Here is a 14258-nt window from a genome sequence, read left to right as displayed (position 1 = left end):
CCAACAGTCATTTTGGCTTTTGGCATCACCCCTACTTTAAATGAAAAAAATTGCTAACTTCTCAGAACAGTGGAAGAAGAGCTTGCTTTGATTTTTGCTTTTGCTTTATGTTGCGAAGTTTCTGGAATCTTGACACAGTACAATGATGAAATGTGACAGAGACGGACTCATGAATTGGTGGATCTAACCCCAAAGTATATTTCTGTTTGGAAATGCAGCCTGCAAACTGCTATTCTATCAACCATAAGATATTAGGCTCTGAAAGGGACTAAGAAATTATTGGGTCCAAGCAACTTCTTTTGCAGATGAGGAAAGCAAGGTGCAGACGGTTAATTAACCAACAACAACACTGAGCTGCTGGTGGCACAGTCATAACAAGAGGCCAACTGATTCTGCACCCTATCAAACAGAACCTTCTGGGTCAATGTACAGCTGTGGCTATCTTAAGGTCTTGGGACTCAGTGAACACTGTGTGCTGGTTATGGAAGTGGATGCCCTTGCTTGGTATTCCCATGAGACTGTGCGTGTCCCTGTCTGTGATGAACAAGTATGTGTCTACCAGATGTCCTCACTGCATTCTGTCACTTAGTCATACATCGCGAGTCTCCACTATGTTCCCAGCTCTGGGAGCAACTTATGTGTGTACTCATTTTTAACATCCCCTGTCCCCTGTCCCTATCAGTGGCATTCAAAGTTGGTTGAAAAGATGGAAGGAATGTTAAGATGATGCACTGACCAAGAAATAAATGTTAAGATTTACAAGTGTGATTTTATTATGTTTTATATGTTATTTTATATATTTTGTCTATTTATAGATTTATAAACTTTTATTTACTTGATACTACGTTTCTGAAATTATAATTTAAAGCAGTGGCAATATACAGATTTTTTATTAAGTACCCCATTTTGGGGAATGTAGCAAATAAAGTTAGAATAAGGGTTGACATTTTAAAATTGGTATTTTCAGAGCTCTTTGGAGAAATGAGGCAACTGATGACTTTAATATACTACTATTTCTTAGAATGTCATTAAATAATATTCTCTGGCAAACAGCAAAAGAACAAACCAAATTTATATAAAATACAAAAAATAGCATATTTATTTTTCCTAGCAAATTTTCATTTTGCAGAAGAATTTATTACAGGATACCTTTAGGTAATCAGCTTTCCAAGTGCATGTCAAGTCATATTTAATTTTTAAAAAGGTATTTTTCATACAACTCTAGTATTGGGACAAATGAGTGAACTTCAGGAAAGTTTCCATCGCTGGAAGTTTAACTATTTACACATGGGATCTGTCTCACAGCTATTACATGCAGTACGCAATGTCAAGCCACACAGTGTACCCATACCAGGAATCTTTTGCGTATGATACTAGAAAAATTAGACTTACCCATCATTAAACTGAATGCGTAGAATGACTTAAAGAGCCCACTTCCCTGGGAGCACGCACACATTCACAAGAACACACACGGATACACACAGCAGATAGCGCGTAGGACTCACAGGCCCGGGTTTGTAAGTCACTTTCAGTCCAGTGCTGGGTGGGGGCTGCTTCACCCTAAACCTAAAGATGGAAAAAAGATGGAAATAAATTTACGTCATAATGAAAAAGCAATGAATAAACCGGGAAGTTAGGAAATCGGGAAGGTGTTAATATTTGCTACAAAGGAGCAGGGGGTCCATACCAATAGGAGAACAACCTAATCTCCACTTGGGAGAAGAATCTGAGGCCCGTTTCACAACTGTCTTTCCAACAACAGTTTTCATCAGCGTCAAACAGATTTCAACCCCAGTTTCAACCCTCGGTTATTGGATGCTGCTGAGGCGCTCGGCTCGGGCAGACTGTCGTCAATGTTTGGCTGCTCTGTGCGCTACAGCGTGGCCGCCAGCGTGAACACCGAGGCTGACTGCCAGATCATTAAGCTGAAGAATAAAGGCTCTTTTGGAAAGCGCTGGAGCATGGGAGCCAGTCTTGCTCTGTCGTGGTATGGGGCTTGCATGTTTGGGCAGAAGAGAAACAGAAAAGGCTCAGAGAATGTCAGAGAACTTGAAAAGCCCCGTGCTCACACGTGGTGCCTATTGATCTCTTTCCCTTCCTGTGGTTTGTGGGTTCTGCCTGAAGGTTAAAGACCTGGAGTAAATTAAAATGCCAGGGAAAGCCTACCTCCACGTTGACCTCAATCCCACTCCTACCATCAACTTTGCTGTCTGTGCTGTAGGGGCTGAATTTAACGAGCCGGGGAGTGGAATCTCGGAAGCTAAAATTCTATACTGAGTAGACAGGATCTGCGCAGATGAGTTCTACGAGTTCGAAGCTGATTCTCTGTTTTTCCCCACCCACCCTGTTGGCCGCAACCTAAAAAACCAATTATGTCTGATCCGGTGGCCTGGTTGTTTCTGAGGAAACAAACATAATTCCTGAAGCTGGGTATTGGCCTCAACTAAAATGGCACGTGGATCTTTTCAATGGGATGTGTCTGTAGCTTTGTTCCATTTGATGGCCAGTCTTGAGTCCAGAATCATAAACTGGAAGGACTTGCCACTTACACTGAGCATAGCTCTGCAAACGAAATAAACATTTATTCCACTTCTTATGGGGAACCCCCCCCAACATTGTGCTTAAGTTTAATTCAAAGTAGAATAGGGGAGCTTTTGTAATTGGGAGTTGTCCTGTATAGACAGAATATAGTGACCTGATGGGAAGGACTGAACTCCCATAGTAAGCAGTGAGCACAGCTTTGCGATAAAGCACCGTGCCACAGAGAGACAGCCTACAGGAGATCTGAGATCCAGCCTTGCTCTAGCCTACAAGACCTTAAGACATATTACTCTGATCCTTCGTAATAGTCTCTAAGGTCTATCTCTACAAGTTCCACACTTCTATTGATCTGGAAACGAGCGACTCTTTTTCTTGTCACTGAATTGCTAGATATAGTGTATTTTTAACTGGGAAGACAGGTTCTGAGTTACGGTCAAGACAGATCTTCAGAGGCAAAATGACCCTAATGATTCAGGTTATTTTTCCCCCCCTTTTGCCTCAATTATGCAGAAATAAGGTAATGAAAATCACTTTTAGATTAGAGAGGGCAAACAGATGTCAGCCGGTATTACAGTTGGTGGCGGATTTGAGAAATAGACTTTCAGGTTTTGTGCATTAGTTCTTGTAACACTGGTACAACATCCCCTTCAGTCTTTCCTACTGCAGATCAGTCCTGAGTTGCTTCTGCCAAAGTATGAATAATGATTAATGGGAGGGCCAAGAAGTGCCCACCACATAGTTGTGGCTTGATAAATAAATACTGAGCTGATGAAGAATGAATGAATGAATGAATGAATGAATGAATGAGTAAATGATGGAATGAATGATGTGAAGATTCAGGAATCAAGGTGGAATTAAGAGTTCAGTTCAAATAAACATTCACTGATGGAGGCAGCCGAAGACAATGGTCCCAGCGTAGGAGAAGGGGACCTGAGTAGACCTTTGGCGCCTTGGCCTCACCTGCAGAAATCCACTCCCACATTCTTGAGCTTTACGGTGGTGGCATAGGTGTGTCCCTCTTTAAGCACTCCAAACTTGACTGACGGTGGGAGAAGGTGGAATCCGAAAGGGGATGAATTCACATTGTTAATAGCAGCAGATGCAACCGAGGATGTTTTCACTCTTCCTCCAACCGAATCTTGCACCTTTGCATTAAGGAAACAGTAATCAAATGAAAGAAAACGATTTCTATGTTGCGTTCCCAAGATAAGAAAAAGGCTCAACTGCCAGAGGAAAATAACTGCTTGGCCATGGGAGGAAATGAGCCTTAACATTTCTCCTGGAAAACTTACAAGAGCTCTGTAAGGAAGTCTTTCAGGCTTTGTTTTAAGGATAAGGAAGCTCAAGTTCAGAGACTTAGAAAGACATCATTTGCTCAAGTGGCAAGTGGCAGAGTAAAGTTTCAAACTCGAGTTTGCCTGATTCTAAACTTTATGCTCTTTGCGCCAGTGATTATCAAACTTCAGCTTCCATCGGAATCACCAGGGAAGCTGGTTAAGACCCAAATTGCTGACTCCACCCCCAGAGTTTTTCAATCAGTAAATCTGGGATGGGGCCCATGAATTTGCATTTGTAATCAGTTTCCAGGCACTTCTAATGCCGCTGGTCCGGAAATCACGCTTTGAAAACCACTGCCCTATGCGCTTGTTCCTCCCCAGATCGGCAGCATGGAGCTCACCTGGGAGCCGGCTGGAACTGCAGGTTCTCAGGCCCCGGTTACTCAGAATCTGCCTGCTAACAAGATCCCCAGGTACTCCTATCACATTGTCGGTTACGGACATTGCAATAAATTCTGTGGTGGCCATGAACATGGTGTGTCATGCAAGCATTGAAGGCTAACTCTCAAAACTGGGTTCCCAGCAGGGATGAGAGGGAATCTTAATCTCAGAGGCTCTGAGGAAGGAAGGAGCTTGGTGCTTTTGGAGAACTGAGAGAAACCCACAATGGCTGGAGTATGTGGCAAGATGAGGGTAGAGAAGCAAACAGGGCTTGAGGTGATGCTGTCACTTGGATTTTATCCTAAGAGTCATGAGAAGGGTGGCCAATGATCCCCTTAGCCAGTAGTGTGCTGGTAAACTGGCTCTCTGCAAAGAACGTTGATCAGTAGCTTTTGCTGATTTCCATGGTGCAAGAACCCCAGCAGGTTGATTTCAAGCTACCAATGGTTTAAGAGCTGGCTCATAAAATGCCTCTCCCGAGCCCAGGTTACCTGGCTCCGGAAAAGCTCAGCCTTAGCTCATCTCTGTGTGACCTGAACGCCTTCATGGGGAGGTGATCTCGCACATACAGTGAGTAGCAGTACCCAGCGGCTGGAAATCAGCAACTTCAGTGAGTCAGGATTACATAAAATGCCGACTGGCTCTGGGAACTTGTTTCCCATGTCTGTGTTACCTTTGTGAGAGGTTGAGACTTGGGCTTGGAACTCAGCAAGTAGTGCGGCAACCTCACTTTCTCTTTCCTTGCTTGTCCTGCGACATCCTGCAGCAGTGACTGGGTTGGAATTTTCACAGGCGCACAGGATTCTGGGTCTGTTAGAAAGTTTGAATTGCGCCACATGGACATTTTATTCAAAGACATCTGAGGTCCTACCAGAGATTATGAGGACATAAACCAACTTGGGAAACTTTTCTCCTTTCCTTTTTAAAGAACTTATTTAAATAAATAAAGGCTTTTTATCAATTCTAGTGTTACATCTTTACATTTTACAAAGAGATTTTGCCTAACATCGATTCTCACAACACTCCTATGAGATGGGCAGGGCAGACACTTATTAGCATCATCTTTTTTAAATAAATGAGAAAAAACAAATTCTGAGAAGCTGAGTGACCAGATCTCCCCAGGGTTCTTACCATTAAATCAACAAGTACAATACAATAAACACTGACTGAAGGAACTCTTAAAACCAATGGGAGAGAAATCTGAAGAATTTTTTTGATTCAACTACTACATTTATACTTCTAAAAAGTGGCTTAGTATTTACAGATAAATTAAGCCAGGGAGTTAAATCCTCAGATCACTGAACTTGGCGAACGAGTGAGCAAAAGTAGGTAATTTACATAGCTGCAGCTGTATGCATTTCTCCAAATATCCAGGAGGTTGAAACAAAAACAGTATTTTAAATCATCATATTTAATATCTTTTCATGCATTCAAATCACCAAGAGAGGGAAGGCAAGGAAACCAAAATTCGAGTGTCCACCATCTGCAGGCAAGCACCACATGTATGTTTTTACATAAAGCATCTTACTTAATCCTCATAAAATCCTACGAGCTGAGGGCAATGGTGATTATAATTATTGTACGTTCGGCACTCTCCCCCTTGCCCACCTCTACCCCCAATTCCTACCACACATACTTCCGGTGCCACATCTCCAGCCCCAGCCATCAAGATGGCACATGACCCATGCACAGCCAATGCAGGCCTTTCATCAGGATATTCCCACAGAAGGCGACAGGGATAATCCCAGCTTGTCTACCGGGTTATGGATCTGGAAGCATCAAAATCTTGGACCTCTGTCACATAGTCCTTGCCACATGAACACAGTCTGTTCTTTGAAGGACAAGGTAAAACTGAACAGGGACAAGTAGGGATGGAGCAAGATGGAGGCAGGGGGGTTGCCCAGAGAGAGGGGCAATCAGACACTCTGAAAAGCCAGAGCGCCTGGATCCAGTCATCCCTGGGCTGGCACCATATCCACTACTCTGTGATGTGCTTCTGAGCACCAAGAAATGTCCCCCCACTTTTCTCTTCAGTGAGTTTGAATTCACTCAGTTACAAATCAAAGCATCTTATCTAATAGTATCTCTCTCTCTCTCTCTTTATTTATTTATTTATTTTTTACAAATGAGGAACCTGAAGTTAAATAACTTGTCGGAGAAACTAAAAGAAGTGGCAGGGCTGGAATGTGCATCTAAGTAAGTCAGCCCCCGCCAGGAACGCGCTCCTTCTGCTAGTGTGCGATAACAGAAAACCTATATACTGGTCTTCATCCCTGGTTCCCGGCACGGAACTCCTAAAACCCTAGAAATCTCCTAGACGATAAGAGCACTAGGAACATCTTTTGTTCTAATATTTGGTCTTTGACCCAAGTTCCTGACATGCAGCTCCTAAATGCATTGGACTTTCCTGGGTGATTGCAGTGTCTTTTGATCCAATGAGGCTACTCTTGGTGGGCTCTTGGATGGCTTCAAGATGGGGGCCATTCACCAGAAAGACCAAACCATGATTAGAAGCTTGGAACTTGCAGCTCCACCTTCATCCTTTGGGAAGGGGCGAGGAGATGGAGATTGAGGTAGTGATTGATCATGCCTGTGTGGTGAAGCCTCCATAAAAATCCCCATAGTGCGGGGTTCAGAGAGCTTCTGGGTTGGTGAACACATCCATGTACCTGGAGGGTTTGCACCCCAACGCCACAGGGGGAGAAGCTCCTGTGCTGGACCCTTCTAGACCTTGCCCTATGTACCTCCTCATCTGGCTATTCACCTGTGCCCTTCATCATATCCTTTATATAATAACATATGAGTTCTACCAAATTGTAAAGCCCTAGAAGGGGGTCCTGGGAGCCCCAATTGATAGCTGGCTGGTCAGAAGCACAGGTGACAGCCTGGACTTGTGACTGGCATCTGAAGTGGGGGGCAGACTTATGGGACTAAGCCCTTAACCTGTAAGGTCTGCAGTAACTGTGGTTAGTGTCAAAACTGAAGTAAATTGTAGGACACTCGGTGTCGTGGAATTCCTTGGTGTGGGAACCCCTCCCCCCCACATCTGGTCACAGAAGTGTTCTGTATAAATAGTGAGTTTTTCTAGACAACTACCCCAGTGTGTCCCTGAGCTGATTCTGGAAAAATAGAGATTCCCAGGCCACATGCCAGACAAGCCCTATTTTAGACCAAAACAGAATCAAAATCTCTGGGGGAGGGAGCTCAGCGAGCAGTGTTTTAATGTATTTTATTCCCTTTGGTCATCATTCCCTACATATGCAACCATTCTAATGGCTTGAAGTGTCTTTTTGTTTGTAGTCCTACCGTATGCGTGTTACTGTTTTATGTGAATGCATTTTACCAGTCTAATGAGTTCTAATTAATCGCTCATACTGTTGTTATTAATAGTAAATACCGATACTGCATTTATCACATGCCAGGCACTACTCTAAAAAAGCATTTTACAAATTCTCATTTAATCCTGACACCCCGTGATGTATATACCATCATTAAACCCTTTACAGAAGAGGAAACGGGGAGAGACAGAGGGGTTTGACGGTGTGCCCAAGGACACAGCTCTTCTATAAAGAGCCAGGGAGAGCTGGACTCCCAGCTCTGCTCTGTGTAATGCTGCCTCCCATAATGCAGATTCATGATCGCCCCGCTGAGCTGACCCTGGGCTTCAGCAGGGATTGGAGGAGGGGACAGGAGTGCTGCAGGGGCTTGGAGCCGCTGATACAAAGGTACTTTAATATTTGGATTGGGATGGTCCTCTAGTGGTATCATCTGAGTATGAACACAGGGCCTGACCCCCCCCCCCAAGAAACTATCATGGCTCCCCATTTCTACCCCGAGGCTGACTGTAGTATCTATTCACAGTAATTTTCTTTCCTTCCTCTCAGGGCATGGCTTTATTTGCTTCCTCTCTGAGCGCATCTTCCCTGCAGGTGGAGCATATTTCTCTGCCCCGCTGACCTTGAGCTCCACTACGGGACTTAAGCCGGCCAGTGAGAGTCTGTGTAAGGCGCACGGTGCCGACTCCGAGCGCTGTGAACGGGGGGCAGCGCACACTGTCCCACTCACCTCTCTTGAGCTCTGCCCCTCCGCCCTGAAAGCAGCTAGTTCCAGGGGGTGCAGCCGCTTCCGTGTGGGAGCTGGATCACCCCCACATTTCACAGGCAGCCCTTGGAGTGCTGGTAAAAGTTTAACAACTGCCTCTCTGGAGAAAAACTGCCCTGGTTTGGACACTTTGCACATTTGCAGTCTTTGCAGATTGCACGCCCGGCCAACTCAAGCTATCGGTGTGGTGTCACTGAGTGTGGATTTGGGAGGAGATGGGCACACTCAGATCTCTGGGGCCTCATGGGGCACCCAGTGTGTCCACCCGCAGCCTGGAGCAGAGGCTGCCGTAGCCCACCCCCGAACCCCAAACCCTTAAAATGCTTGTTTTAAATTGCTACGGGATTTATACAGTTTTATTGCAGCAAATGCTGACAAGTACATTTTTACTTTACAAAATGCAGGCGTCCTCTAGCTGACTCTATTGACGACCAAATGAGAACCACTGAACTATTTATGCTAGTTTCCAGTTCATTTCTACCTTCAGGCTTTGGAACCCAGACCCCTCCCCCCACACTTTTGTTGTTGTTGTTGTAACAAAATATTCTTTTCTCCTTCCTACATCGGGAAGGAAGAGTAATAAAATACAGAGAACGAGGAGTCAAAAACCTCATTTTCTTGCCCTCGCAGATTTGCTGTATGACTTTAGAAGTTGCTTGACTTCCTCTAGGCTTCAGTTTCCTCAAGGAAAATGAGAGCTGTCTCGGTGATCCAATCTTAAATCTTAAAACCTATGAAATCCAATTTCTTCTTCTAGGCCAGCTCTCCCAGAGAGCTTTCCCCATCTTTCTTCTTACTCTGAACTTCCTTAAACTGTATTATTTATATCAAAATGTAATCCACTACTTTTAGCGAGTGGCATTATTGCGTCTCATCTCAGAATCTCTGTGCCTGGGTCAGGGGGTGGGGGGAGGTGTCCTCCTTTCAAAGACTTTTTTCCTTCTTCAAAAACTCCCGTTTCTTAGAAGCTCGTGCCATCAGACTGTATTCCTGATGCCGTCCCCATGTACCTGTCATCTACTGACCTCTCAATCATTCCCTGGATTCCCCAGAGATCTTGACACCCCCGATGGACTTCCAGTTCACCTCTTGGTGACATCACCTGACAACCCACCCAACACCCTGAGCTCTCTGAGTCTCCATCACCTTGTTTCTTCCTCTCTGCTTCTTCTCCACCCAGAAACTCCCATGACCGAATCTTGACCTCGCCAACGCCAATAATGTTACCACTTTCAGAATCTGTTTCCACTTTCCTCTCTAGGTCATGACCTCCTAATCTTCTAGCTCATTACTCCATGGTATCTAGCACACATTTGACCTTGCTGAGACCTCTAATGAACTGACACTGTCACTTGAGACTATTGGTCACCCCCTTCCTGTTCTGCTTTCCTGTTTCTCTGGAATGGACTTTCTATCCTTATACCCGCTCCTCCCCCATCAGATTCACTCATCTGCCCCATACCAAACATGCAAACCCACCTGCCATTGTATCCGCATTCCTTCCCTCTCCTGTCACTGTGGATGAGGGGGCCCTGTTTCTATCCAAGATCAACTCTGCCACTCAGGGGTTGCTCCAAATGTCCTGTCCTCTCACCTTCTATAGTACTTTGATCTCCTGCAAGTAGGCCCCCTCCTCCTGCACTGTAAGTTCTCTCTTGCTACTGAATTATTGTTTGCAAATCAACATCCTCCCGTATGTCTAATTTTTTTTTTACATCTCTCCCTTGGTCACACATCTTCCTCCAGCAGCAATGCCATTTCTCTCTTCTTTTCAGCAAAACTCTTGGGGGAAGGTGTGTGTTCCTGCTGCTGGCTCCTCTTCAGCCGTTCTGGACATAGCCCACAGCCCATGTCAGTTGGCTTCAGGCTCCGCCATGCCCTGAGAGAGCGCTTGTCAAAATCACCAGCAATCTCCATCTTACCCAGTCCGTGGTTATTCCACATCTTGCTGGGCCTTCCGGGGCCCTTGGATCCACTGGAAACACTGATTTTCATGCTCCTGTTTTTCTCCTACCTCACTGGCTTCTTCTTCTTAAGTAGCCTTTTGTGGCCCCTCTTCCGCCTGATCTTTACATTCCAGAGTTTGCCTTAGGGCCATGGTCCTCAGAGTGTGACCCTATACCAGCATCATCGGCACCACCTGAACCTTGTTACAACTACACATTCTCAGCCTCACCCCGGGTCACGCGGTACTTACCCTGGGAAGCACCCTTGGTTTCTCTTCTTCCTCAGCCCCACATCCAGTGGACGACCAGTGAATCCCGTTGGCTCTCCCTCCAGAATACGTGGTTTCAGTTAATTTGCTCCCCACCTTCTCCACCTCCACTGAGCTGGCCAGGTCTCTGCTGGGGCTCACATGTCCTGCCTCAGTGGCTTCCTCCCCCACCACGGTTTCCACTTGTCCGCTCCCCCTTTCCTCACCATGTGCTATTATCCACACAGCTACTGGGGTGATCTTTTAAAAATATAAATTAGTCGGGGGCGCCTGGGTGGCACAGCGGTTGGGCGTCTGCCTTCGGCTCAGGGCGTGATCCCGGTGCTGCGGGATCGAGCCCCACATCGGGCTCCTCTGCTGTGAGCCTGCTTCTCCCTCTCCCACTCCCCCTGCTTGTGTTCCCTCTCTCGCTGGCTGTCTCTATCTCTGTTGAATAAATAAATAAAATCTTAAAAAAATAATAATAAATAAATAAAAATATAAATTAGTCTTGTACCTACCCTGTTCAAAACCTTCCCGTGGTGTTTGAATAAAAACTACACATAAACTAAAACCCACAACTCCCTATGTGGCATCACACAGTCTTATCTCTACCCCTCCCTCTGACTTCACCTTCCTTTGCTTCTTCCTTTGTTCATTTTCTTCTAGCTAAATGCCCATTTTTCTGCTTCTTCTCCCCTAAAGGTCTTCATACTTGCTGTTCCCGCTACTTGCACCATTCCCCTCCCCCAGTGTTTGCATGGCTGGCTCCTTCTTGTCATTCTATCTAAGCGTGGATGTCCTTTCCCAGAAGGCCTTCTCATCCCCTAATGAAATGCCATCCTCTTCCCAAGACACTCACCATACATTATATATGGTTTCACTCTGTGCTAAGCAACCTGAATTTATCTAATTCATTTGTTTAGTTATTTATTGTCTAGGTCTGCCAATGTAGGCACAGCTCTATAAGACTTTAGCTTCTTAACTATTGCATTTCTGGGCCTAGAACATGCCTGGTGCACAGTAGGCATTGAACAAATTATCCACTAAATGAATAAACTTTAGACAAGAAATAACTTTAAAATCAGGAAGGCAAAAGGCAAATCCCTTAAGTCACCCAAAAATGTGGCAAGATGCTCCCCTGTAAGAGGTAACTAACGCCTATTGGCCAACTCCCAGCTCACTTTCAATATGGACCATGTCCACAGGCATCAAAAAGTGCAAATTCACCTACGTGATTTAAATTACTCTGTTTTTCTTTTTTCTGACCAACCATAAAGTTGAATTAACTTCAGTGAAATCAGTGTAATGTAATTCCCCTGTGCTACAATTACTTTGTATTATTCCATACTTTAATTTCCGCTACCTCGATGAGATGATGGGCTGCATACAGTAGAGACAACTCTGTTTCTCTTCTAGCACCTGCACATCAAAGTACTGAAATGGCAGGTAAATCTGAGACCAACTACCGAATTACTGGCTCCTGCAAAAAAGCTACCAGGTTCCTGATCTTTAGTAAATAAAGCAAACTCTCAGATCCATGAGGGATAAAATCAAATGAGGCAATAAATTAATTAAAATAAAATAAATAAAATAATAATATAAAATAAAGAAATAGAATACAATAACAATCTAGAAAAACATATTTGCCATTTTTTCCTTTCAATCTGGGACTTGCAGTCATTCTCAAAATATTTTTTGAGATACTCTGATGTGCTAAGAAGCCTTATGAAGTTCTTTAGCTCCAGGATCTGTGACCCTTTAGAATTGTTTCTATAACTGCCAACCACACACTCAGCTCCCACTACCATCTTCCCTAGTCCAAAAGGACATAATGTTCAGTTTTGAGAAAGAATAGGATAAAGCGAATGACTACCATACCTTTGGTAGGTTTTTCTAAATTTTCAGTTTGGTTCTGGCCAGCAGCCTCCTTGATATTCACAACATTCTTCAGTTTTGGAAGACCCAGTGGGGATTGTGGGGATTCCTCTTCTGAACCTGGCTGGCAATCTAGAAAGCCCCAAACAAATATTATAAAGTGATACTCTGGACGATGATACAAGAACTACTGATGTTTTTATTCTTCTTTGCAATGAGCAAGGTGCTCCCCCACCTCTGCCTTTAGAAAGATCAAATGGAAGGAGGCCAGGCAGAGTGAGAGGCTCTGCATTATATGATGCCGTGTTTGCCACTAACGAACAGGATAGTGTCCGCAAAGAACACACTCCCCTGGAGTTAGCTGGTTCTACAAGATAACACAATAGTTCTCTTGGTTGGGTTATGAAGCGGAGACCAAGTAATTTAGCCCACTCTCACCTAGCAAGAGTAACTGAGATGTGATTTTTTTAAAAAAAGTCTCCAATCTTAAATCCATTCGTTATTATGTCGATGTAGCTCTTTATTAAAATATATCTAAGAAGTACAACGTGAAAAAAATTTAAAATAAATCTATCAAGGACAGCCTGGGTGGCTCAGTTGGTTGAGTGTCCCACTCTTGATTTCGGCTCAGGTAATGATCTCAGGGTCCTGGGATCGAGCCCAAAGTCCGGGCTTAGAGGGGAATCTACTTCAGGATTCTCTCTCTCCCTCTCCCCCTCCCCCTGCTCTCTCTCAAATAAGTAAATCTTTAAAAAACATAAATCTATCAAGGACTGGGGGTGCAAATACATTTCAACTTGTATGTGGGCCACCCTGGCTGAATGGTGGTGGCTGCCTGGAGAATTGTTGAGAAACCTGTGGCATCACCTCCTTTCAAGGGAACACTAGGCTGCATTGATTAGACTTGTCTGCCTGGGAGCACACGGGCACCAGCACCATCAAACTTCATCTCTGATTTCTCCCATCTTGTGTCTAAGTCATTGTTCCAGCCTTACTCTTTGCAAACTCTGCGGTAATCAGATGTTTTCTTTGGCTACTCATTCCAGGCAGCTGAGCCTCTGTATTGTATTGTGCAGTAGAAAACTCCTCTATCTGGAGAGTTTAACTACCTAGTTTATTAAAGAGAAGTATTAAATTCCATTTCATCCCTAAATTCTCCAACATGCATCTCTTGAAATGGAGACATTGTTCTATACATCCGTAATACCGTCATTACACCCAAGAAAACCCAAAGATATTCCACAATGCCCTCAACTATATAGTCCTCTATTCAAACCTGTGTAGTTGCTCCAAAATATCTTTCATAGCTGTTTATCTTCTCAATTCAGCATCCAAATTTATGTGTTCCATGTCATTTATATGCCTCTTTAGTCTCTCTCTCTTTCTGAAAAAGATTTATCTATCCATTTGAGAGAGAGAGAGAGAGAGAGTGAGCAGGAGGAGGGGCAGAGAAATCCTCAAGCAGACTCCCCACTGAGCAGGGAGCCCGCTGTGGTGATTTAACCCTGAGATCATGACCTGAGCTAAAATCAAGAGTCAGCTGCTGAACTGACTGAGCCACCCAGGTGACCCTAGTCTCTTTTAATATAGAACAATCATCCCATTTTTTTTTTCTTTTAATGCCATTGACTTTTTTGAAGAGTTCAGGACAGTTATTTCATAGAATGTCTACATTCTAGATTTGTCTGATTGTTCCCTCTTGGTTAAACTCAAGTTAAGGATTTTGGGCAAGAATTCTACATAGGTCCTAGACACTTCATGATGCGTTATATGAGAAAACACCTAATGCTAGGTTGTCACAATTGGTAGAAATTTGATCACTTGGT

The 14258-nt window shown here is 44.2% G+C and overlaps 1 protein-coding gene across 1 annotated transcript in view; it reads right to left on the bottom strand.

Annotated features, from left to right (window-relative positions):
• Positions 1 to 14258, bottom strand: part of SPAG17 (sperm associated antigen 17) — a 214253-nt gene that overhangs the window by 4350 nt on the left and 195645 nt on the right. The window contains exons 43-46 of the mRNA XM_008706365.2: positions 12436 to 12564; positions 4933 to 5069; positions 3502 to 3686; positions 1506 to 1566 (exon numbers count right to left, since the gene is read on the bottom strand). Coding sequence (XP_008704587.2) covers positions 1506 to 1566; positions 3502 to 3686; positions 4933 to 5069; positions 12436 to 12564 — 512 coding nt within the window. The remainder of the gene's footprint in view (positions 1 to 1505; positions 1567 to 3501; positions 3687 to 4932; positions 5070 to 12435; positions 12565 to 14258) is intronic.

Source organism: Ursus maritimus, unplaced genomic scaffold (genome assembly GCF_017311325.1).
Source record: "Ursus maritimus isolate PB19 unplaced genomic scaffold, ASM1731132v1 scaffold_12, whole genome shotgun sequence".
NCBI classification, from domain to species: domain Eukaryota; kingdom Metazoa; phylum Chordata; class Mammalia; order Carnivora; family Ursidae; genus Ursus; species Ursus maritimus.
This window is presented reverse-complemented; position numbering and strand designations above follow the sequence as displayed.